The 22,681-nt window shown below is 36.6% G+C and overlaps 4 protein-coding genes and 1 long non-coding RNA gene across 8 annotated transcripts; 3 read left to right on the top strand and 2 right to left on the bottom strand.

Moving 5' to 3' along the window:
- The first annotated feature begins 662 nt into the window (after window positions 1-662).
- LOC117782030 (transmembrane protein 138) lies at window positions 663-1,443 on the top strand. Its single transcript, XM_034618942.1, has 3 exons — window positions 663-820; window positions 888-1,141; window positions 1,206-1,443. The coding sequence occupies exons 1-3, from the start codon at window positions 687-689 to the stop codon at window positions 1,313-1,315; spliced, it is 498 nt and encodes a 165-aa protein (XP_034474833.1). The 5' UTR covers window positions 663-686; the 3' UTR covers window positions 1,316-1,443.
- A 185-nt stretch (window positions 1,444-1,628) lies between these two features.
- Window positions 1,629-8,005, bottom strand: LOC117782028 (serine/threonine-protein kinase 11-interacting protein). Of its 3 annotated transcripts, XM_034618938.1 has the most exons (11): window positions 7,756-8,005; window positions 7,438-7,664; window positions 5,628-7,319; window positions 5,442-5,562; window positions 5,085-5,220; window positions 4,897-5,029; window positions 4,655-4,834; window positions 4,274-4,339; window positions 3,280-3,960; window positions 2,565-3,029; window positions 1,629-2,504 (listed from the first exon to the last, which is right to left on the bottom strand). In XM_034618938.1, exons 2-11 carry the CDS (start codon window positions 7,526-7,528, stop codon window positions 2,041-2,043), a joined length of 4,029 nt encoding a protein of 1,342 aa, XP_034474829.1. In that variant the 5' UTR covers window positions 7,529-7,664; window positions 7,756-8,005; the 3' UTR covers window positions 1,629-2,040. The 3 variants fall into 3 exon arrangements, with proteins under 3 accessions (XP_034474829.1, XP_034474828.1, XP_034474830.1); XM_034618937.1 differs by having other exon boundaries at window positions 7,438-8,005; XM_034618939.1 differs by lacking the exon at window positions 4,274-4,339 and having other exon boundaries at window positions 7,438-8,005.
- Window positions 8,006-8,280: 275 nt separating this feature from the next.
- Window positions 8,281-13,295, bottom strand: LOC117782029 (glycerol-3-phosphate dehydrogenase [NAD(+)], cytoplasmic). 2 transcript variants are annotated; one of them, XM_034618941.1, is made up of 7 exons: window positions 13,099-13,295; window positions 12,816-12,993; window positions 10,671-10,877; window positions 10,225-10,597; window positions 10,006-10,159; window positions 9,853-9,945; window positions 8,281-8,762 (listed from the first exon to the last, which is right to left on the bottom strand). In XM_034618941.1, exons 1-7 carry the CDS (start codon window positions 13,140-13,142, stop codon window positions 8,750-8,752), a joined length of 1,062 nt encoding a protein of 353 aa, XP_034474832.1. In that variant the 5' UTR covers window positions 13,143-13,295; the 3' UTR covers window positions 8,281-8,749. The 2 variants fall into 2 exon arrangements, with proteins under 2 accessions (XP_034474832.1, XP_034474831.1); XM_034618940.1 differs by lacking the exon at window positions 8,281-8,762 and adding an exon at window positions 9,254-9,341.
- Window positions 13,296-14,997: 1,702 nt separating this feature from the next.
- LOC117780910 lies at window positions 14,998-15,345 on the top strand. Its single transcript, XR_004617127.1, has 2 exons — window positions 14,998-15,083; window positions 15,145-15,345. It is a non-coding gene; the product is annotated as an uncharacterized LOC117780910 (long non-coding RNA).
- Window positions 15,346-16,958: 1,613 nt separating this feature from the next.
- On the top strand, window positions 16,959-17,321 carry LOC117781881 (neuropeptide-like protein 31). The gene is made up of 2 exons (XM_034618762.1): window positions 16,959-17,031; window positions 17,096-17,321. Exons 1-2 carry the CDS (start codon window positions 16,995-16,997, stop codon window positions 17,245-17,247), a joined length of 189 nt encoding a protein of 62 aa, XP_034474653.1. The 5' UTR covers window positions 16,959-16,994; the 3' UTR covers window positions 17,248-17,321.
- Window positions 17,322-22,681: the final 5,360 nt, after the last annotated feature.

The raw sequence follows: 22,681 nt of genomic DNA, 5'->3' as shown, positions 1-22,681 counted from the left end.
ATTGCTGACAATCTTATTTTGGAATGGTTATTGGTTTGGCTGAGCATAACCGAGGAGAACGGTGTAGGGTGAAGCTCTGACCGGCTAACACCAATTTCAAATGGCCAAACTGAAGACACTCTTACTGCTGCTATTAATTCATCTGCTGACCCCAAAAGTTATCCAAATAATCCCAGCAGCAGCAACAGAAGCTTCCGGTATATCACAGTTTCTGGATCAGCGATCAAATCATAGTGAAGACTCAGAAAACTGGACACATTTATTGCCCATCAACTTCTATTCCGCTTTAAACCAACAATACTATGTGAGATTTCGAAGGCAGTCGTTGCTGGACTTGAAGGATCTGCGCAGAAGTAGGCCATATCCATTTGAATATGCTTTATATATATGAAACCTTAATGTATTACATTAGTTAAGATAAAGAGAATAAATTAATTGTTAAATATCCTGCTAAGTCATAGTTATGCTTGATTTACTCAAGCAATTCAAATTTGAAAAGTAACCGCATATATTAACACTAACCAATATATCGTCATCGTAATGCTGTTACTTCGATAAGTCTATCGATTGTGATTGCGCATGCTCGCGTGGGAGCATTTGACGTCACTAGGACGAAGGACACAACACAGAAAGTAACAAAACACAGTTCAACTGGATAAGGTTAAGCTGCAATTAAAAATATAAATATGAAATTAACATTACGTCGATATTCTTGGCTTTTGGTCCTGCAATTGACATTACTGGTGGCCGATTTGTTCTTCAATGCCTTTGGCTCCTGGTTGTCGCGGGATAAGCTCCAAACTGCAATATTATTTTTTGTGTAAGTAGCAAAAAATGCGTTCTTTTGCTTAAATTATTACTCTTATTACGGACTTCTTTCTATGCAGCGTTCAGGACGCCTTCATCATTTTGGAGTATCTGCTGTTTACATTGTCATTGCATTCGACTTGCGTTTATCAAGTGGGCGCCTCCCACATTATCCTGCGCAACTGCAAATTGTTTTTGTTCAGTATTACGGTCTATTTTCTGCTATCCGCCTCGCAGCACTCTTGGATTGTCTACCAGTATCGATTGTCCCCATCAGAATCCGCTCAGCAATGGCCCTTGGCTTTGTACGCCTTGGCGGTGTTTCAACGCTTAAGTAAGTTTTCAAAACTCTGTGACTCAGTTAACCAAGTGTAACTAACGAACACTCTTCCCAATAGTGTCGGTTTTCTATTATTACACTTCAAAGTCAACCGCTCTGATCATGGCTGATCCGCGTTATAAGGAGGAACATCTCGATTGGATAGCCGAGCAATTAGGCGACAAGTAAAGTCTTGGTACTATTGTGATTAATGGGGATTATTATATTATTTTAGCTAGACAGTCTAATGTTAATATTAAAATGTGAAGCTCAAATACAGCTAATAAATGTAAATACTCATCCTACATGCACATTAATTCAATTTCGGTACCCGTGGCGCCATCTGTGTATTGTTGGCAGTAGGTATCGCTTTCTATTGTGCGATAGCTGCGAAGAATATATTTGCACTTAAATTTTCTTAACTGCAATGCATCGTAATAAAACAGGTTTTTATTTTGCTCACCTAAAATATGTGCGCATTATAAATAAAAAATTATAATATTTTTTAAAGTCTTAACATTGAGTCAAAATCATATTGCAATGTTTGGCTTAACTATGACTTCTTATCAACATTTATATGTTTCATACATATTCGTAATGCTTCGTTTTATTTTACAATGACTTCAATATTTCATAGCTAGTATAACGTATAAATATACATATTACACATTCAATTAGTGGGTAAGCACCATTTTTTACTTGCTTCTTGATAATGTATATTGTCCATTTTTAGAATTCTAAAACTAAATATAAATATGTCCAGTTTTTAAAGCTAACATTATGTTAATATAGTCAATATATATAAGTATGTAGATCATTAGATAAACATGGTCACAATTCAATTTTAACTTTGCACATAGTTTTTTGTTTAGATATGAAGCAATATAAATTGGTCCCTGATAAGATAATGAATACTACGTTCCGGAATAGCTAAAGGGCACGCCAAAAAGATGTTCCCAGGATTTACCAATAACATTTAGACAGCACTCGGCATTCGCTGGTGTCTCAAACTGCACATGCCACAGTTCGCATTGGTTCTTTGTTTCGTCCAGGAAGTTAACTTTGTACTCGCAGTCCGTGATTCGTTCCACCTCTACAATGTTACTCATCTGCTGTGTAAGCGTAAGTTCCAGATGCGGCGGCTGCTCTTCATTGATTGCCAGCCAATTGAATCTTCCATTGCCAGCGATATACAATTGTGTATCGGAAGTGAGCAACGTACAGACTTCAAAGTTGCGTTTGTCCTGGCCACATATCCACTGGCAGCCACTAAGCACTGCACACATCTTCAGCGGTTCAGAGACCAATGAACACAGCCGTTGACGCACTGCATCCGATGGTTCCTGGATCATCTCACACTCGGACGGCAGTGGGTTATCTATTGAATCATTATAATTATAAGTAACAGTTTAGAATTAAGGCCAGCTAAGCTACTCACCTGCCAGGTACAACAGCAAACTGTCTGTGCGCAGCATATCCTGCAACAGAAGTACAAAGTTGCCCCACTCCCGCAAAGAAAAGGACAATCCCAATTTCCAGGGCAGGCACTGAGTACGCGTCAAGCGATTGACTGTAACGCTAATCACCTGACGCAACCACTTGGATACATCATCCTGTGGCGGTGCATATGCCTCCATGAGGTAGCACTTGCAGGTGGATATTACCAACAAACCATCGCGCAGCGTCTGTGTTTGCTCATTGTAAATCCTACCCTTGGCCAGCCATTTGAAGTGCTCTCCGACCTCCTTGAATTTGCTCTGATAAAAATAAAGCTTCAGCCGGTGGTCAATATCATTAAAGTCGCTATAGTTGAACTTGTACGGCTGGACTCCGCTTGAACTAGCCTCCGATTCGATGAGCTTCTTTGAACTGGACATCAGCACGTTCGTCGATTGAAAGAGTGCTGTAAATGAGTGAAGAAATGGTATTAAAATAGCTAATCATGTATATTGTCATCATGTCGACGATCAATAATATTTCTTGTAATTTTTTTGTAAGTCTCAAATATAAATTACGTATCTAAGACATACTGTAATTTTAGCCAAAATTTTGCATATTTAAAATATAAAAGAACGAATTGATAATATAACATTTGAAAAGAAATCAAATTTGCTATTATAACCTTTTCAGAGTCAATCGGGATTGTTACTCACCTCCAAATACGGAAGATAATCCAGCATCTTCGGCCATCTTCAGCTGTCCATTGCTATTTACACCTGTCAAAACATTGTTGTTATTGTTGTGGTTGTCAGTATGACTAGAGCTGCCACTGGATTCGGCAATCAGCATATTGTGTAGAGCGTCGGATTCACTTGATGTCGACGCTTGAATCTTCTCCTGTGACTGCTGCTGTTTTCCTTGTTGCTCGTAGGTAGTGCAAATACTATCGGTCACCGAACCCGATGAGCTGCTCTCGGTCAGCTGGACGTGAGCCAATGCTTTGGCCTTCGGCATTGTATCCTCATTCGTTGTCGAAATTAAGGATTCCTCTGTCGATGGCTTTGTTCTGGCAGCCAGTATCTGACCAAATTCACGTTCCATGAAACTATGTGTTTGGCTGACGTCATCGTCGATGGTTTCCAGATTGGGAGTTTGTGAAATACGCCGCTCCTCAGAGGTCTTGCGACTGGCGCTTTGCACACAGTTCGGATCCAGCACCTCAATGCTGGACTGGCTCGGATTAGAGATAATGTCCACATCACTTTCATTGGCACGAAACTCCAAGTCACGATCCGTATTCGAGCTGCCTACCACAGACTGATTGGAGTCAAAGGAGCACTGCGAATTGGTTATCTTCGAGCAGGAGCTGCTTTCATTTAGCGAATTGGCCGAACCTGTGGAACGTTTTAAGAAAACGGTTAGTCAAAATTGCATTAAAGCTTAATTTTAATCTCTCTCTAATGGAAGCAGCATTGCTCTTTCTCATTGCTTTAGTGAAATGCGCGTTTCTTTTGCGGTGCGTGATTAGCTTATTTTAGATTGGGTTAAATTTTGAATAGATTTTAACTGTTTTTTTTAGCTATATAAATAAATTAGTAATTCATGCCCAAATGCTGCTTCACATTACAACAAGAAGCGATCCGCAAATTGTTGAAAAACAAAAAAACAAAGAAAATAAATACGTATACTATAAATTGGCTTATTAACTTTTTGTGGTTTGCATCAAACTCCTACGCTTGGGTGTGTTATTAGCGATGAGCCTGTTGTTGCCCACTAAATAATTAAAAAGTATTTTTTACAATTGTTGTTGTTGTTGGATGAGCAATAAGTACAAAAGGAATACATAAAAATATACAAAAGTTAGATTTAGTTCGTTTTAACATGTGAGTTAATTATTTGTATGTTGTGTCGCATGCAAAAAAAGAAATAAATAAATTAAAAAATATAAAACAATAAAATAACTACAATAAAATTAATAATTCCAAATGCCGCTCACAGAAACCATAATGCATTACAAATAATAAACAAAACTACAAAATTAGCGTAAATTTTGGTCTGCAGAAAACCGGAGACTGGCCAAAGACTTGCCAATACTTTGGTTATCCTCCTTGGACTGCAGAGCCAGTGGCGTGCTCACTGGCGATTCCCCGACAATCAGAGCTGGCGACAGCTTCGGCTCCGGAGCAGACACCTTGGGCTTGTCCAAAGAGCCAGACTCATCGTTTACCTCCGCCACAAATACACTTCGGCAATCTGGACAACGCAGCTCTAAAAACAATTACGTATTATCAGCATAATTTGCTACTAAATTATAATAAATTTAAACATACCGGCTGTCTTATATGTCTTGTTTTTACGTTCTCTGGTGAACTTAATGCCACAATTAATGCAGCTGTAGATGGTAATGTTCATATCGGTAAGATCGCGCTGCGATAGAATGTCACGCAATTTCTTTTCGATTTCCTGTGGATAAAATAGTTTATACTTGTGAGGAATGTGTTTCTACCAATTAATTTACCTGACACAGTGCGTTCTCTACGCAATAAATACGCTCTTGTTTGTCCTTTTGGATGGTATCAAAATTGATACGCAGCGTGTTTGATTTGATCCTCTCACAGGACTCCAAGACTTTGATGCTCCATTTCGTTTTCGTACTATGATTAAGAATTTGTTAAATTTATAGTATAACATTTCGTTTTTAATGCTTTTTTTAGATAGATTTTTAGATAGAAAATTGAAAGTAAAAATATTATTTTCATTTTTATAAATTTGTTCAAAGCAAAAAGGCTATAGTGCATTTTAGGGGCAGTTATAATTAATTTGCATCATCATCAAAAAAATACAAAAAAGTACAATGATTTCGCTGGCTAATTACCGTTCAGTTAGCGTATCCTTTTCGCGCATATAGTTGGAGGATATGGTAAGAAACAAGGGCTCGCTGGCCTTGTGCGCATGGCAGACAATGTAAAGCTTCTCATCGGGCTCCACGTCAGACACTAGAAGGGTATCAAATAAAATAATAAACAATGTAAATAATTTATATTTAACTATATTATTTCACCTGGTTCCTCCTCTTCTGCACTTTTTCCATAGAGAAATAACACGTTCTTGTGCTTGTCATTCTCCGGTTCCTGTTGATCCTGTTCTTCCGATTGTAATGTGTTGTCCATACTCTCATATTGTGTCTCGATGCTATTATCGCAAGACTCGTAAATTGTTTGCTGTGTAACGTTCGTTTCTGTATTGTTGCCATTCGCTTTCATAGGTGTCAGTGTTGCATTAGAACTGGTGTGCTGAGTGGGCGTGGAACTAATTTGCATGGAAACTGTTTTAGATGTAGAGAACTCGGCCAGGAACTCATTGAATTGCTGACGAGCATCATGACGCTCCTGCTCGCTGGGTTGTGGTGTGTCAATGCCCAACATCAGCTCCGCATTTCCGGATTGCAGCCACTCGTTGCCGTATTTAAGACGCAGTGACTCAATTTGTTTCTTTGTCTCCAAGTGACTGCCATCGGTGGTCTCCTTCTCTGCTCCCTGAATTACACTATTTGTGTCGATTGGGACAGTTATTGTTGATGCTTCTAGTGCGTTCTCATCTCCATGTTCAGCAATCTCCACATTACGCAGCTTTTTCACGCGTCGTTTGCTTATTTGTGTAACAGGTGCTGCCTGCTCAGTTTCCGATGATGAATCCTTGCCTCTGACTGACAACGATCGCTGTGAGCCAACACTAGATGCCGGTGTATTGACGGAGTCACGCGAGGTATTTATGGATATGCGACTGCTGGTCAGTCGATGACCAGTACTTGACACAAAGCGCAGCTGTTGGGTGCCCGTTATTGCCTTCTCTGCCTTGGACATTGGCTCAAAGTCTAGCACAAACTTTACAGTGGCCGTATTCTTGTGCAGATACTGAGCCGTGGCTAGACGGTGTTTGGGGTGGCAGGCCAAGGGATTACCCTGTAAATTGAGTGTGGTGAGTTTCATTAAAACGCTCAGCGGTAACAGCTGCGTATGCTCCAGAAGACAGTTGTCGGAGAGGTCCATATTGGTTAGTGCATCCAGGTTGGTCATGTCCAGCAGTTCCTCCACATAGTTGTTGCTTATGTTGAGCAACTGCAATCGTTTGCAGGCCTCCGCGTGAAACATTGGCAAGTGCGTGAGGCAGTTGTAGCTTAGGTCAAGTGTCTTTAGATGCGGCAGCCACTTGATGGCTGTTACGCTACTTAGCTTATTGTGTCGCAAATTCAGATGCTGCAAGTGCTGAGCAAACTCCAGAGCTGTGTCAATGCCACGCAGATTGTTGTAGCTAAAGTCAGCCGACTGCAATTCATTCCAAACGAAGCCATTCGAGTTGTCGCCACCACAACGTGTTATGATATCCTCGACACTGCTCAGACTCTTGACACATATCAAATGCTGCAGCTGGGAGCGAAGTGCCTGTATGCCCACCACTTGGCATATGTTGATTTTGTGCACCTCCAGACGACGCAACGCTCGAAACTTACAAATGTCTATAGCACCTTCAAAGTAATGCTCGCTCGGAAAATAATTGAGCTTCAGCAGCGTTGTCTTTTGCACGAAATCATGCAGCAGCTGTAGATCTGGGAACACACTGGACTTGGCATTGATGGGTTTAACCACCTGGAATGCCGGCGAGTTTTGCTGGGATGTGCCCAATCCAGTGACAAATCCAATATCGCTATCAGCAATCAACGTGAAGGAGTCATTCAAAGCGCGAAGCAGGGGCCCTGTAATTGCATGGGTGAGTGTGTGTGAGTAAAATGGGTTAAACTGATAAGCAAACTGTGCTTAGAACAAAGCAACAGGCAGGCGTTGCCTGCATGTCTCATCGAAATGTGCGCTTACCTGATAAAGTCAACGTAAATTCGGAGCTCAGGATTTTGTCTCCATTTTTGCGTAGCAAACTGGCCAGTTCAGTTATCTTTTGCGGATCCATTGCAGGTAAAAGTCCAATGCCATATAATAAACAGCAACAGCTGCTGTTGCATATATTTAATTATTAAATTGTTTTCCTATTACTGGTCCACTTAATTAGAAAAGATTTCTGCGTTTCAGCTTTCTACAGGTGACAACTGCAAAAACAATATATTTATAAGCACACACACAAGTTCACGCACACAAGTGTCAATTGCATGAAGCAGGCAATTATTTAACGTAGTTCACCTTATTCTATTTCGATGTTTATGCCCCTATGAAAATAACAACAAAGGAAACTATGACGCCATTGTCCAGTACACTCACAACGCCAATGCTACATATTCAACTAAAACGTTTGTTGGTTTCAATTGTCTGTTTGGCATGTTAACAGCATTATTATGCGTCAATTCTTTTTGTGTTGCGAATTGGGCGCAAAAATATTCCACTGCCCAATGAAAAAAACTTTTGTTATTGCTAAAAACTGACAGTCAGCAGGCAGCGTAAGCACAGAGATGTATTGTGAAGTGTTGAACAATACCGTCTGCACAGCTGACTTGACGATTAATAATATCTATCACCCGACCGCCACAATCTGCCGATCGTTCGGAGCCCAAAACAATAAGCGCGCAATTTAAATAAATATTTCTAAAAATTATGAACATTTCGGCACAACAGTTTTGCTGCCACCCACCCAAAGGAGGTCGGGTGGTCGAAAATACATATAAACCATTAACTAAAATAAAGCAGTCAATAGTATTTAGAACACGTTGATTTGTATCTTTTATTTATTTAACACATTTTTAATATTACATTTAATTTATAATGACTACGCCTTTCAAATTATAGTGCATCAAGGTTAAATTCCATGTTCTTTCTTTAAATTTAAAATTAAACCATTTCTCTTCCATTTTTAATCGCATTTGCTCATTGTATTTGTTAGATAATTGTAAAAGCCATTAATAACAATTACAATTTTTTTTAGGTACATGCGCACATTTCTTGCTAAAATGTTTAAAACTAAGTTTAAAATAAAAAGCAGACTTCAATATTGTTTTGTTCGTTTCGGTTTCTGTGGTTCGCTGGATATGCGTTGGATTTTATTTAAGCTAAGTTAACAACCTGTACACATTCTTGTCGTTGGTTGGATAGTATTACCAATTAACTGGCGTCTTGAGTGCTGAAAAATACCTATATACTCTTGTTTGGTGCATAAAAACGATTAAAAAATTGTTTAACAATTTTACAATGTTTGCCTGCGAAATAAAAAATAAAACTCGTTATTTGTAAAAGAGCTCTGAGTTTATGAGCGTTAAACTCTAATTTGCATTCAAAAACAAACATGAATTAAAAACGTAAAATTCAATTAAGAATACAATAAATTTTGATACGTACTGCTCTTTGCCGATTTAAAGCTGCCAATTTGTAAATATACATGTACAATTCAAATAAATATAAATATTTTTCCTAATTATGTTTTGTTGATATGTACATAAAATATAAAAATGATTTATTTATGTTTAACAAAATTCATTTTGGTTTTAACAATTATGACACTGACATTTTATCTTTTTAAAGCATACACTGAAAACAATTCGCGATTAACATTATATAAATTGAAATGAAATTTATAATATTAAAATGCGTGTTGAACTGGCGAGGGTTGCATTATATATACTATATCGGTTGCAAATGCATGAGTGTGCATGCCAGAGTATGATTGGATTTGACTTTTAAACAAATAGTATTTACAATCGATTTAATCTTTTGTTTTGCTTTTTTATACTTGGTGAAACACAGTTTAGAGTTTTGGCGACGGCATGATGGACGTATCCCTATGAGAAATCATATAAAAAGAAGAGAAGAAAACAAATTGTTGGCGATGAAACATAAAAGTTGGTTTGGTTTTAGAAATGTATATGATATGGAGGGGGTTATTTTATGGATCGGGGATGAACGAACTGATAATGAATTGAATTTTGAAATGAAAAAGAAAAATATTTAAAAAATTATTTATAAATTTTAAATTACAGAAATTCTTTTAGTGTTTTTATTATTATTCAGTTTTTGTTGTACCAAAACTTACTCTTAAGATTATTTAAAACGTAACATGCCAAAAACTAAAAAATGTGCAAATTGTGTAAGGCTAAATAAAGTAGATTAGGATACAATAAGAACTAAAAATCTGTGGTTACTAAGAAAGAAAGAAATATTTAGATACATTATAGGTAAACTCAAAAATTAGAGTGAGGATATATGGGAAATTCAGAAGGATAATTGTTGGGGGTATCAAGTGTAGTTGTGCAAAACGAAAACAAAACTTTCGGAACGGAACACAACACTTACATATGCTCTGGATGATTGCGTATGCAATCGATCAAATCTTTAGGCTTAAGCTGATTCGTGCAAATTTTGTGTATGGCAGTGAACAGAGGGAATCTGCAATAGAAATGATAGTTATTTAAATGAATAAATCAAACATATATTTGCGAATCGTACTTATCCTCCAGTCCTTTATTCTTCAACATGTAGTTAACCTCCTCGGCAGTGGGCGGGCCCTGCAATTTCTGGCCATTGAGCATTTCCTTTTCCAGTTCCTCAATTGTTTTGCCAGAGGTGACAAAAGCTTCCGAGACGCGACGATTGCGTCCGCCTAGAAGATAATTATAATAATGTTATAGGTTACAAATATAAAAGATTTCATTCAATAATACTCACCATAGCACGTCGTGATGAGATCCGCAACACCACAGCTCTCAAAGAAGGTGGACAATTTGCTGCCTGGGTAGAAGACATCAACGAAACGGATCATTTCCATAAGGCCTAGACGAATGACCGCTGCCTTGGTGTTGTCGCCCAGCTTCAGGCCATCAACGAAGCCCGCTCCACAGGCGACAATGTTTTTCAGGGCACCGCAAACCTCAACGGCATCGGCATCCTCAACGACCACGACACGGAAATGATTCGCCTGGAAGAGATCACGCAGCACCTTGCCGTACTTTTTGTCCACGCAGCCGATTGTCGTCTCGCAAAAGTTGCCTTCGGCCACCTCATTGGCCAGATTAGCACCCATGAGCACAGCGCATGGTATCTGTATGTGTGTGTGGGAGTTTGTGAGATTAGCAATGGTTTCAAAGTGTCACATTTAAAAAGTAAGAACTCACCTTCAGATGGCGGGTAATAATGTGCGAAATTAGATCAATGCCGCCACCTTCGGCTTTATCGAATCCCTTGATTAGTGAAATGGCAATGGCGTTTGGCTTAATCTTGCCCAGCAATTGCTTGCAGAAATTTGGTATAAACTGATGGGGTACCACGAAAATGAGTATATCAGCATTCTTGGCAGCCTCAACGAGATCAGGTACAGCAACCTAGAAACAGAGAAAGAAAATCACATCAATAAAAGCAACAACAAAATTCATTTGATAAGCAGCCAAAGTTACTCTGATAAGCGAGTAGAACAACTAAAAAGCACAACTCAAGGTTAAATGAAGGAAACCATTCCGGAAATAATTGACCGTACACGTGTATTTAGTTTTGGAGGCTTGTCTCTGTCGAGATCCTGAACAGATGACGGCGTAATAGTTGCTTTTAATTATTCATCGAGTGTTTCAATAACACGTTTTTAAATATTTACATTTTTAAAGTAGTTCAGCGTTTGCTAAAAAAAACCTGTTTTTGGCGTTGGCGTAAGCCAATTCGATAAGCGTTACACAACTGTTTACTCAAGGTATAAAGTTTAGCTCCTAAATTATATGGATTGTTTGCTTTAGATAACATTAAAAACTGATTTGAACTGGTGGTTAATCAAAATAAACGCGCTAAAATAAACATACGTAATTAAGAAATATTGTTAAAAATGCTTAATTTCAATTTTATAGCTGAGCTTTAGAGACGTCAATACGTACAAATACAATACAAAATTATATTAAAAGTGCTTAATTGCAATTCTTTAGTTGAGTTTAGCAGAATTAACTGAACCCAAGCTAAAAATTTATAAATAATTCCGACTTATATTGAAGGAACTTTTATGATATTTATTTCATAATAGATGTAGGTAAATTACCAATAATATTAAAATTGCATAGATGCAATTATTTAAGTTTCAGTTCAAAAGCAGTCAGTGATCTCAAGTTGACTCAACTCAATAAATCTAGTGGATTATCTGTTATTCGGAACAAACTTCTCTTATACTTTTTTCAATAAACAAAAGAAAACTATGACATTTGAAACACAAAGAAAAAAATGAAAGAAAGAAATTTACTATCAGAAAACTAAACCATTTTCTGCTGTGAAAGCAAAGCATTTGTTATATGTATGTCTTCCTTATCATAGATCTAATTATAAACTTTTATCTGTTGTTTTTAAAAGAAATTAAAATTGTTTAACTTTGCTGCATTTTTGACATTGGCCTCTGCTTGTTTGATTATAAAAAATTTCTTTAATTTGTTTTTCCCATTTGTTGTCACTATTGAACATTTGCCAAAAATCTTATACATATATACAAATATATATGCTTTTGTTTGTACTTTATCTGTGTTGGTTTTTAATTAAGTAGAAAAATAAAAGCAACAGGCATAAAAATAATTTGTGCTGCCAGTTGTGCTAAGTCTAACACTAATTCCAGTGTTTTTCCACAGTTTATAAATATTTATAATGCAGCAAAATATTTGACTAAGAGAGCGCAGCTTATCACGAAAACCATAATAGCTTGTTTAGCATGACCCGTACACAAGTTGGCTTATCTAAAATCAGTAAACAGTCAAGTGCTATGCTTATCAGCTGAGCTATTGGCTTACATGCATCGATCTATTTAATTGTTTGTCATACGCTGTTAACATTGACATGCACTCAATGAAGAAGAGAGAGACATTAACAGCAAGAGTGGGTGGGAGAGTAAAAGAAAGAGAAAGGTAGAGCAAGAGAGTGATTGCACGTTAAGCCGGCCTTGACCTACGTCAAAGGCAGAGAGACTTTAAGTAATAAGAGAGCAAGGTAAAAAACTTTTATTGGTGTTGGCCATGAAACAATGCATTGACGGCCAAGAGCCAAGAGAGCGCGCGGAGAGAGCGTGCAAGTTGTAAAAATAGATGTGTGCATTTCACCCGCTCACCCGCTAATTCGATTGATTAGATAATTTTGCTATTCTGGCCGTACGTCGGTCAAGATCAAGGCAGCGGCGTCTTTTATGTAAGGGAGCAGCGGTAGTAGTCGTTGTTAATAACTTAACTGTTACGCTTATTACATAAGTTCCCACACTTGATTCGAAGTGTTATTTACGATACAATTTACAAATGCTTTTTACTTACGACATTTGGTGGCAGCTTGTGTCCCTTCAGGTATTTAACATTCTCGTGCGTCTCATTGATAATTTCCGTTAACTTCTTGCCATCAATCATCTCCTCATAGACAAACATCGTAACGCGCTCCTCAAACTCGGGCAGCGCTGACGCATTGGCGCCTACAATTTTTGCAATGGCCGAACCCCTGTACAAGGTTTCAAAAATGCCAAGGTGCAATATATGCAATTATTATATAAGTGGCGGGCGTTGCAGATGCTGTTGTTGTTGTTTATGTCGTTAATGCACTTACCAATTGCCTGAGCCAACAATGCAAACATTTACTTTTTCCGCCATGCTGATGTTGTTGTTATTGATAATAACGTTTATTGTCTATTGCCTTTATTACGTCTGATTCGTTGCGCGTATGGCACTTTTGCAATTTGTGACTTACGCCGCGAATTATTTACAACAAACTGACACGTCGAAGCCACGGCACTTTAATAAATAGTGCTAAATAACCACAGTTGCCAGCTTAGCTATTTTATAGCTAGTTCTGGCTATTTTTAAAGTTCGTTTGCTAGAAAAATTTTAGACTGCTACTAGCTGGAAATCTGGCAATTTAAATATATGCTCAGCGAGGTTTTGCTTTAAGTATTTTTGGTAAAACTGTGCAAGCAAAAACATATTTAGCAAGAAACAGCTACTGTTCCCCCTAAAAACCTCGCAGCACTGATGTGCAAGGCTGCCACCTGGCCCAAATGATGCCACCCTGTTAGATTTTTCGATCTGGCAAATTGTACAATTTTGGGTCAATACTGGTAACAACAAAATTTTCCACTTTTTTTTTGACAATTTATCAATTTTAAATTTTTAAAACTTTTGCATATTTTTGTTGGAGTTTTCTGCATTTTTAAATATCTTTTTCAGAACTACATTTGTAACTTCTCTGCCCTTGAACGCCTTAAATCTTAATTTAAATGTTAACCTTTATTTTATGTAATTTAGAATTTAAAATTTTCTAAAAGTTTTTAATTTATTGCAAAAAAATTTAGATTTATCGCTAGATGTAACGACATGGCGCCAGCTTTTGTTCCTCATAAGAACTTGGCAGCACTGGTGTGGAAGGCTGCCACCCGGTCCAAAGGCTATCACGCTTGAAAATTTGTCGATATGGCAGCACGTACCATTTTAACCAAATTGAAGAATTGGTTGCACCACTAAGCATTTCAAAATTTTAATTAACTAAAATTTACATTATCAGTGTGGCTGTGTGCGGCTAGTATTTTAGCTATTTTCATCGCAATTTCTGATATTTTTCAGATTATTTCTAGACAGAACAGCTATTTATACCTCTATAACGTTCGCAGCACTGAATACCCAACATTCATTAATATGATCACGTTAAATTAACATAATACCGAAATTATTGAATTAATTATTATCTTGTTGCAAATTAATCAATTTTTAAAAAAAATATCATATTTCATTTAAATAGAGTGGAATTATTCGCATTTTTTCTATTGTAAGAACAAAACATAGATGGAGTATATTTCGCAATCAGACAAAAGGTGGCGCTTAATATGCAATAAAATTACAGGGTGGAAAAAAATCGGTGTTGTTGTATTTTTTCTAAATTTAAAGACAACGATTCGCTATTTGCATTAGAAATTATTTTTTTTTATAATATGCCACAACCATACCTATTTAGCCGTGAAAATTCAACAGGTGGGTCATTTGCGTCTGTAATCTAGATTTCAGGGACTTGGTATTTATGTTTCTCTATATTGCAAGCAACCCAAGTTTGCTTTTTTTTTTGGATCGGTCCACTATATCATATAGCTGCCATAGGAGTTTATTTGAGATATCTCAACCAATCTGATAGAATACGCATTTAAGTTGGTCTTATACATCCTCACCAAATTTTGTTCAAATCGGCCCACTTTATCGTGTAGATTTGCTTGGAACAATCAATCAATTCAGCGTTCTGCAAAGCGATCTGATTTTTGACGTGCCAAACGGCATCTTAGGGGCAGAGCAGGGTATCCTACTGTCGAGTGAACTCGACTGATCCGCTTTTTTTTTATATATAAAACCATTAAAATTAGAATTACTTGCATAACATTTAAACAACTACCTAGATAATCATTTTAGCCAGATATTCCGTAACTAACGCTATTAAAAGACACTCTATATGGTTTATAAGAGCCAACTTAATTATTTACTAATCAGTTTACGTTACAAGGCTTAAAACAATAGATATGGGACAACAAATAAAATTTTTGCTCCTTATAGGCGGTAATGGATTTAGTATTCCTAATATAATTTAGACGCTAATATCATTTTTTAAATCCAACAGTTCTCATGATTTTGCGCCTTTCAATGTGCGAGGCCCAATGCGATATATTCAACCGATGCTCTGGTTTCCCATACTGTTACCATTCTTATGGCTGCTATGCCACACCCTCTATTTATGGTAGAGGTTATGGACTTAAGTAACAATGCAGGTTGACGTACAAAGTATTCCTTATTTGCTTATGTAAATAGTCAATAAACGCATGCAAGCATAATAATTTTTATTATTCTTAATATCAAGAACATTATTATAACCAATATACGTAATGAAGAGAGCAGCCAATTAGAACAAATAATTCTATGTATAACAGATCTGTTCCGATTATAAATTTTGTTCTGCCTTTGCGAATTTAAGGCTTGAAACTTGAAAATAATTAGCAAATTATAACTAGGAAATAAAAGGCAAGCTAATATTAATAATCTAAAATATTTTTGTAAAAGTAATAACAAAAATTTCAGATTCGGCCATTGCAAATTTTACTTCTTCTGTTAAGTATTGTTTTTAGGTTTCATAAATACTATAAAAAAGATCCAGCAAGAAAACATCATCTCGTCATAAAATTTATTTAAAATTTTTTGAGTATGTATTGTACCGTATAAAATAAAATCTGTGCATCAACTGGAAATTAAAATTTAGCTGGGTTCAAAAAAAAACCACACATACATTTTCTTAATAATAATCGGAATATCAATTTTGTTCTAAACTAAAACAAAATAATAGAGAGATGTATTTTAAAATTTTTTGATATAAGTAAACAAATAATTTTAATATTTAATTTGACATTTTAAAATTATAATCGTTACGGACCCTATAAAATTCACAAATGTATCTTAACTTTGCTATAAATTCCGTAACTAACGTTGTTAAAGACATTATGACCGGGTTATACGTAAGTCAAAGCTATAGAGTTTCTAAAGCAGTATCTGATACAGATATGAACAAAATAGCAGATATGAGACAACAATTGTTAATTTCGCTCTTCATAGGAGGTAAGTTATTAAAGATTTTTTTTGTAATTTTGCGGTAATATACATTTATGGATAATTCCACAGGACTGTGTTCGTCTTTGTTAGTGAGTGCTACCACTGACGACCTGATAAACACCGTAATCTCTTTAGGTGGTGCTGGTGATAGCTTAATGAACAGTGTTCACCAATTGGGTGACGCAGCCGTTAACGGTATTGGAGCTATAACAAGTTTATTGGGTCTTGGTAGACTCCAACCAAACTATGCTACGATGCAACGAGGTTGAAAGGTCGAGCCTTATCACTCGGATATTTTAGGGCCAATATTTTAATACCGTTTTCCAAACTTCTTAATTTATGCTATGAATAAATACAAAAGCCTTGCAATCGTTCTTTTTATTTTAATTATAACGAAAGTTTATTTATAATGTATAAAATTTCTGATCAGTCTAAACAGTCAAGCTGAACAGGCCGATTATAGGAAAGCGTTGATCTCAACTACTTTAGGAGCTACAGGCACCAAATTTGACGGAATGGTTCCTAGCGTTACATATTGCTGTACATATTTAAGAATGAGGTGGCAGAATTGTAAGTTTATTTGTATGGTAATTAAAAATATGTAAATAAATATTAGAGTGTCTTATAAGTGGGTAAATCACAGTCAATCATTATAGATTAGAGTGTTCTTACTTGTTTTTCTCGGTTTTATATAACTACTTATTGAGGTAAAGATTATTACATTAGGTAACCTAGTATTTACATAACTAGATAATCATCTAAGGCACATATTCCGTAACTAACGCTATTTGAAGAAATTCTGTATGGTTTATAAGAGCCAAATGAAATATTTTCTTATTAGCTTACGACACAAGGCTGAAGACAAAAGATATGGGGCAACAACTAAAACTATTGCTCCTAATAGGAGGTAATGTATTTAGGGATTTCTATTTAATTTAGATGCTAATAAACATATATTGTAAATCCAACAGCTCTGCTTATTTTCCACTTTTCGGGGTGTGAGGCTCAATACGGTTATTCTTACTATCCGTATGCTTATGGCGGTTATGCACCATACTATGGCGCTTATTCACCATACTATGGTGGTTATGCACCATATGGTTATGGTTACTATGGACGTTGATAGAAAAAATATGTACTTGTGTCGCTTACTTATCCATTAAACCTGACAATATAAATGCATAAAGCCTTACCACAGTTTATTATCTTTAACAATTTTTCCAACATCAATGTTGTTAAAAACGAGGTAAAAACAATAACTTTAAACCCAAAGAGAGAAAGTGTCTTTTAGATGCAAATATTATTATATTTTATTTTTATACATACATATTTATTATTTTATATATACAGATATAGCACATGATTATCTTACAGTTCGTAAGACTGTTTTTAAAATGAAAGTGGCATATATGTTTCGATTTGTGATTACAAAAGTTTTTGAATGAAATAGACAAATTTTATTAAAAACAATATAGGTCCCGACCATAGAATACCCGTTACTTATTTTTATACATATTAAAATACTTTAATAAAATTACTTGTATTACTTTGAAAACATTAAATCGCCATAACTGCCGTTCTACTTGTCCGATCAGACTGCGATTCAGTGGGATAATGGATAATAATAATAGATAACGTTAATGACAATAAAAACTGTATTATCTTAAAAACTGTGGGTTAGGTGGTTTTTCGCGATTCGTGTCAAAAATTTAAAAAAAAACTTCACCTGCGTGGGGTTAATTGAAATCTGTGTGTCAAATTTGGTATCTCTATCTCTTATAGTCTCTGAGATCTAGGAGCTCACACAGACGGATGGAAGGACAGACGGACAGACGGACAGACACACATGGCTATATCGAATCGGGTTCTGATGCTGATCAAGAATATATACATCATGGGGTCATTTCAACGCACACAACATACCTTTTTACTTATTTTTTAAGAAACAGGTATAATCATTTTAATTTCTTTATATTATGTGGATGTATAAAATCTTTTCAGTTTGATGATGTTAACTCGACTTTTCTCTAATTGCGATTCTGCTTTGGGATGTTGTTGCCGGCTTCAGCCGATTAGCAATGTCGCTGTTGCCGACGAGGTCGTCCGGTTAAGCTTTGTCCTAGAACATGGCAAAAGCTAGGCCAGAGTCATGGCTTACCACTAGCAGTTCAAAGGGGTGGGGGAGGGGGGTAAGATGGGGTATGCTGGGATGCATCCACATCCCAATGGAGGAGGTTAATCATGCAGCGATGTTGTTACGCGTTAATACCTTCATGTGAGCTGGACCACGTGCTGGCCGCTTCTCGATTGCGTGTCTAACGCTGTTTGGGTCCTTCACATGTACGTTGTGCATAGCATACACATACATGCATGCATAGCATACATACATTCATGAGGTGTAGTTGATTTGGGTTGGGTTACTTTGGGTTGGTTTGTAAGCGTGTTCGGGGTTGCTCTAATTCCACTTCCCTTCCTACTGTTGTTGTTGTTGCTGCTGCTGTGCACCCGTAAAATTGATTGCGGCGAAAGCTGGAAAGTTGCACGTTATGCTCGTGGCCTGACTTGCTCCTGTTCTGCTTCTGCTTCTGCTACAATGTCTGCTGTATCTGGATCTGCATCTGTGTCTGTGTCCGTGTCCGTGTCGACGTCTACTTTGGTTCTGGTTCTGTTTTTGGTGTGGCGTGTGGATTGGCTTGTTTCCATGCCAGCAACAGCAACATCAACAGAAGCCGCCCAAAATGTAATTCTGTTCAGCTTGGCAATAGTGATTAAGCACTGTTCTGCCACCTCAGCCCACCTGTCGCCCATCTCAATACTCCCTTCTGCTCCTCCATTGCTATATTTGTGTACTTGTGCAATGCAATATAAAATATTTGAGAATTTTTACAAGTTATAGTATAAGGTTTTAAGCACTTTGTTAGAGAAATCATGATACAACCCAAGAATTCAGACATAAAAATTAAATATTGCTAAATTAGAAAATATCTACTTTGACACATTTACTGCCTTAAATATACCAGATTTTTTAAATTATTTGTTCTTTCCTTATTTCTAGGTTACTTAACCCTTTAAGCCCCAATCATCCAAATAATGTACAGAAATAAGTCAAATAATTTTTTCTAAGATGAATTCAAAATCTGAATTCAAAAATGAGCTCAGAATACGTGTAGAAGGTTTCGTTTAACTGTAAGGTGACAGCATGTAAAAAACATTGCTCAGTTTTAATATTTTCATATATATGCTATTTAATTTGATTAATTATTAAACCTTACTTTCACAAAAAAAGAATAAGTTACATTGATCGGTTTATTTTTAAGTTGAATTTATTCAAAAAAACTCACATTGTAAAATATGGAATTTAACTCATGACAAGTGCAAGTCAAAAAAATACCGTTAAAAGCTTCTGAGAGATTTTGAGCATTTGCAAATGATGTATTTATAAGCAACTGTCAAAAAATATTTTTTTATTCAAATAGGAATTACTTTTTTATTAACTGAGTGCCTTGAGGCATTTGGGTATTAGAATGCTAAACGGGTTTTCTACAATATATTCGAAATGAGAAATGAGGTATGATTCTTTGACTGATTAATTACGATATACTTAGATCAATAAGAAGTTAATTGACAATACCTGCGGTTTAGTTGGGCAAAGTCCCTGCTTACAACTGCTGAAATGCCAGCTACCCTTACAATTTCTTCGTGCCATTGCTTTGTTATGGCTCACTAGGCGTATGAGCAATTTCAATGCACATGCTCTAAATTACCATGTATGGGCCACATCAATCCTTTTGGGCATACATACACACCAACATAGAGATGTGGACAACAAGTGGCACAGTTCACATAGGCAACTTGAATCCTTGTTGAATATGCAGCCACTTTGGCCATGTCATGTTGCTGATGATGAAAAAGATGACATGAGGGGGCCAAGATTGGGCAGGGGAATGGGGTTGGCAGATTGCGATTGTTGTGTAATGTGTGTCTATAAAAAAACAATGATGGACATTGGATTTTGGGCATAGAATAATAGTATCTCAAAATTTTACAGAAGGCCGCAAAAGAGCGAAATAAAATCATTTACGCAAAACGAAACCCAAATTGAATATCAAGACAAGAATAAGCGAAGAAAATACACAACGTTAAGCGGATGTACCATGCTTATCCCTTTACACACACACACACACATATTTATATATACGCACACACGCTCACAGCATAGAGAAAGAGATGGTTTTTATTATTTTTATTTTATTTAAACCACACAAAATACTTAAGACGATTTTGTGTTTTGTGGTCCAAGATGTATTGCCCATGGCAAAGCAAAAAGTGTGAAAAGAAATGAACGAAACGACAACGAAAGTTTTAGCCAAAAGGGTATGCAACATGTCCAGCGGTCTATGTGGCTCCAAGCGCCTCACGCCCCGACTCCTCCCTGTCTCTTCTATGGCTGGACAGGCAGATCCGCTTGAGGCGCTTTTCATACGACGAGGACGATGAGGACAACGACAACGATGTATGTAAAATATGCAACTGTCTTACCTTTGACCAAGACATTTGCCTCATACAATGGCAGGTCCTTTCTTGACAGCCCAAGACAAGACAAGACAGGGCAAGACAAGGCATCAATAACTCTCTACCCCGCACATGTCCTTTATCAAAGCATTGAGTCGCTCACAGCATTTATGACAGCTACATCCAATCCTCAGTGCCCTCCACATCCCCATCCCCATCCCCATCCACCAATTTCACATCCCATTCCCATTACCATCTGGACAATGCTTAAGCGTTACAAAATATGCGACAGCATACAAATTGAGGATTTTTATTTTCATTTTTTATGATTTACATTTTATATTCGTATTTGGCTCTCTAGCTCGTTTTACTCTCTTTCAAATGAAATGTTGTGGCACTTTTTTAATGCCACAATTTTTGGTTTTCTTTTATTGCCTTTTTTTAACATTTGTACTTTGCAAATAGTGCGGCCCAAAGAACGCGTCACTTAATTGTTTTAATTGCATTCCATTTTTTTGTTTTATATGTTGTTTTTTTTTTTTTGGGTTCCATTAACACAATTTGCTTTGGCTTGCTGGGTTTTGTTCGGGTCTGTCTTTTATTTGTTTAGTGCTGAACGTAATTTGCATGTTTTTTGGTAAAGTTTTTCCACTGCATTAGACGGAAAGTAATAACAAATGTGTACGTAGACAGTGCAAGCAGGGACTTCCCCCCACTATTGATGAAACGCTTAAGTAATATACAAATTTTCAGTTTTTATTTCAGGCGTGATGATGTACCTTATAATTGTTTTACCAAAGTACAATTATAAATTTCGGCTCAGACTGCATCAGACTTAATTTTTATTTAATTTTTCAAGATTTTTCTAAAATGAATTTATGCTATATCGATGCTACAAGCTAGAGTGTTCCCCTTATCATAAAGAAGTCAAGGAATTACCATAAATTAGATTAATAAGATTGTCTGTAAAGTATCAAATAAAAACAATTATATCGATTATATACTGATGCAAATACATTGAATGACTTGGCACTAATAAGAACATCCTGTTTTAATAACTGTGGGAGTTTCTTGCCGTCCGAGGCGGGGCAAATATCTGAAACAAACCCGATCTGTCTGTCAAATTTGGTTGCTCCGGCTCTTACGGTTTTTATAACCTGAGCCCATTGAAAATAGGCAAAAAAGGGTATAATGTGTTTTGCAGAATGTATGTAACAGGAGCAGGAGGCGTGTCAGACCCCCTAAAATATACATATTCTTGATCAGGATCAACAGCCGAGTCGATTGAGCCATATCCGTCTGTCTGTCCGTCTGTCTGTCCGTCCTTCCGTCTGTTTGAACGCGTCGATTTCAGAGACCATAAAAGCTAGGGACTTCAAACTTGGTATGTAGGCTCCTGGATACCGTACGCAGATCAAGTTTGTTTTAATTTTTTGGATCAGACCACTATATCATATAGCTGCCGTAGAAACTATATGTTGAAAATGAAGTTTTAGTGTGAAAAAGTTTTCTGTTTGTTGAGATATCATAACCAAACTAATAGAAAAGGCTTATGGGCTGATATTATACATCCTGACCAAATTTGGTTAAATTCGGTCCACTATATCATATAGCTGCAATAGAGACGCTCAATCGAAAATTAAGTCTTACTATGAAAAAGTTTTTTGTTTTTTTAGATATCTTAGCCAAACTGATAGAATATGCATCTTGACTGATATTATACATTCTGACCATATTTGGTTCAAATCGGTCCACTATATCATATAGCTGCCATAGAAACAATAAGTCGAAAATCAACTTTTAGTAAAGAGTACCTGGGCACAGGGTATCCTACTGTCGAGCGTGCCCGACTGTAGCCGGACATGTAAGCGATCTAAAACTTTGCAATTTGAAGGAATATTAATCGCTTACAAGGATGGGTGGAACTTGCAAAATCCAACGAGCACTTATCTCCCGATATGAAATTAAAGATAAATCTAATGACTTTATATAGTATTCTTTAAAAAAAAAATAATTTCTTTCAAATTTGCAAAATATCAATATTC

Source organism: Drosophila innubila, assembly GCF_004354385.1.
Source record: "Drosophila innubila isolate TH190305 chromosome 2L unlocalized genomic scaffold, UK_Dinn_1.0 4_B_2L, whole genome shotgun sequence".
In the NCBI taxonomy this organism is placed as follows: domain Eukaryota; kingdom Metazoa; phylum Arthropoda; class Insecta; order Diptera; family Drosophilidae; genus Drosophila; species Drosophila innubila.
The sequence above is the reverse complement of the archived record's forward strand: the minus strand, read 5'-3'. Positions and strand labels throughout refer to the sequence as shown.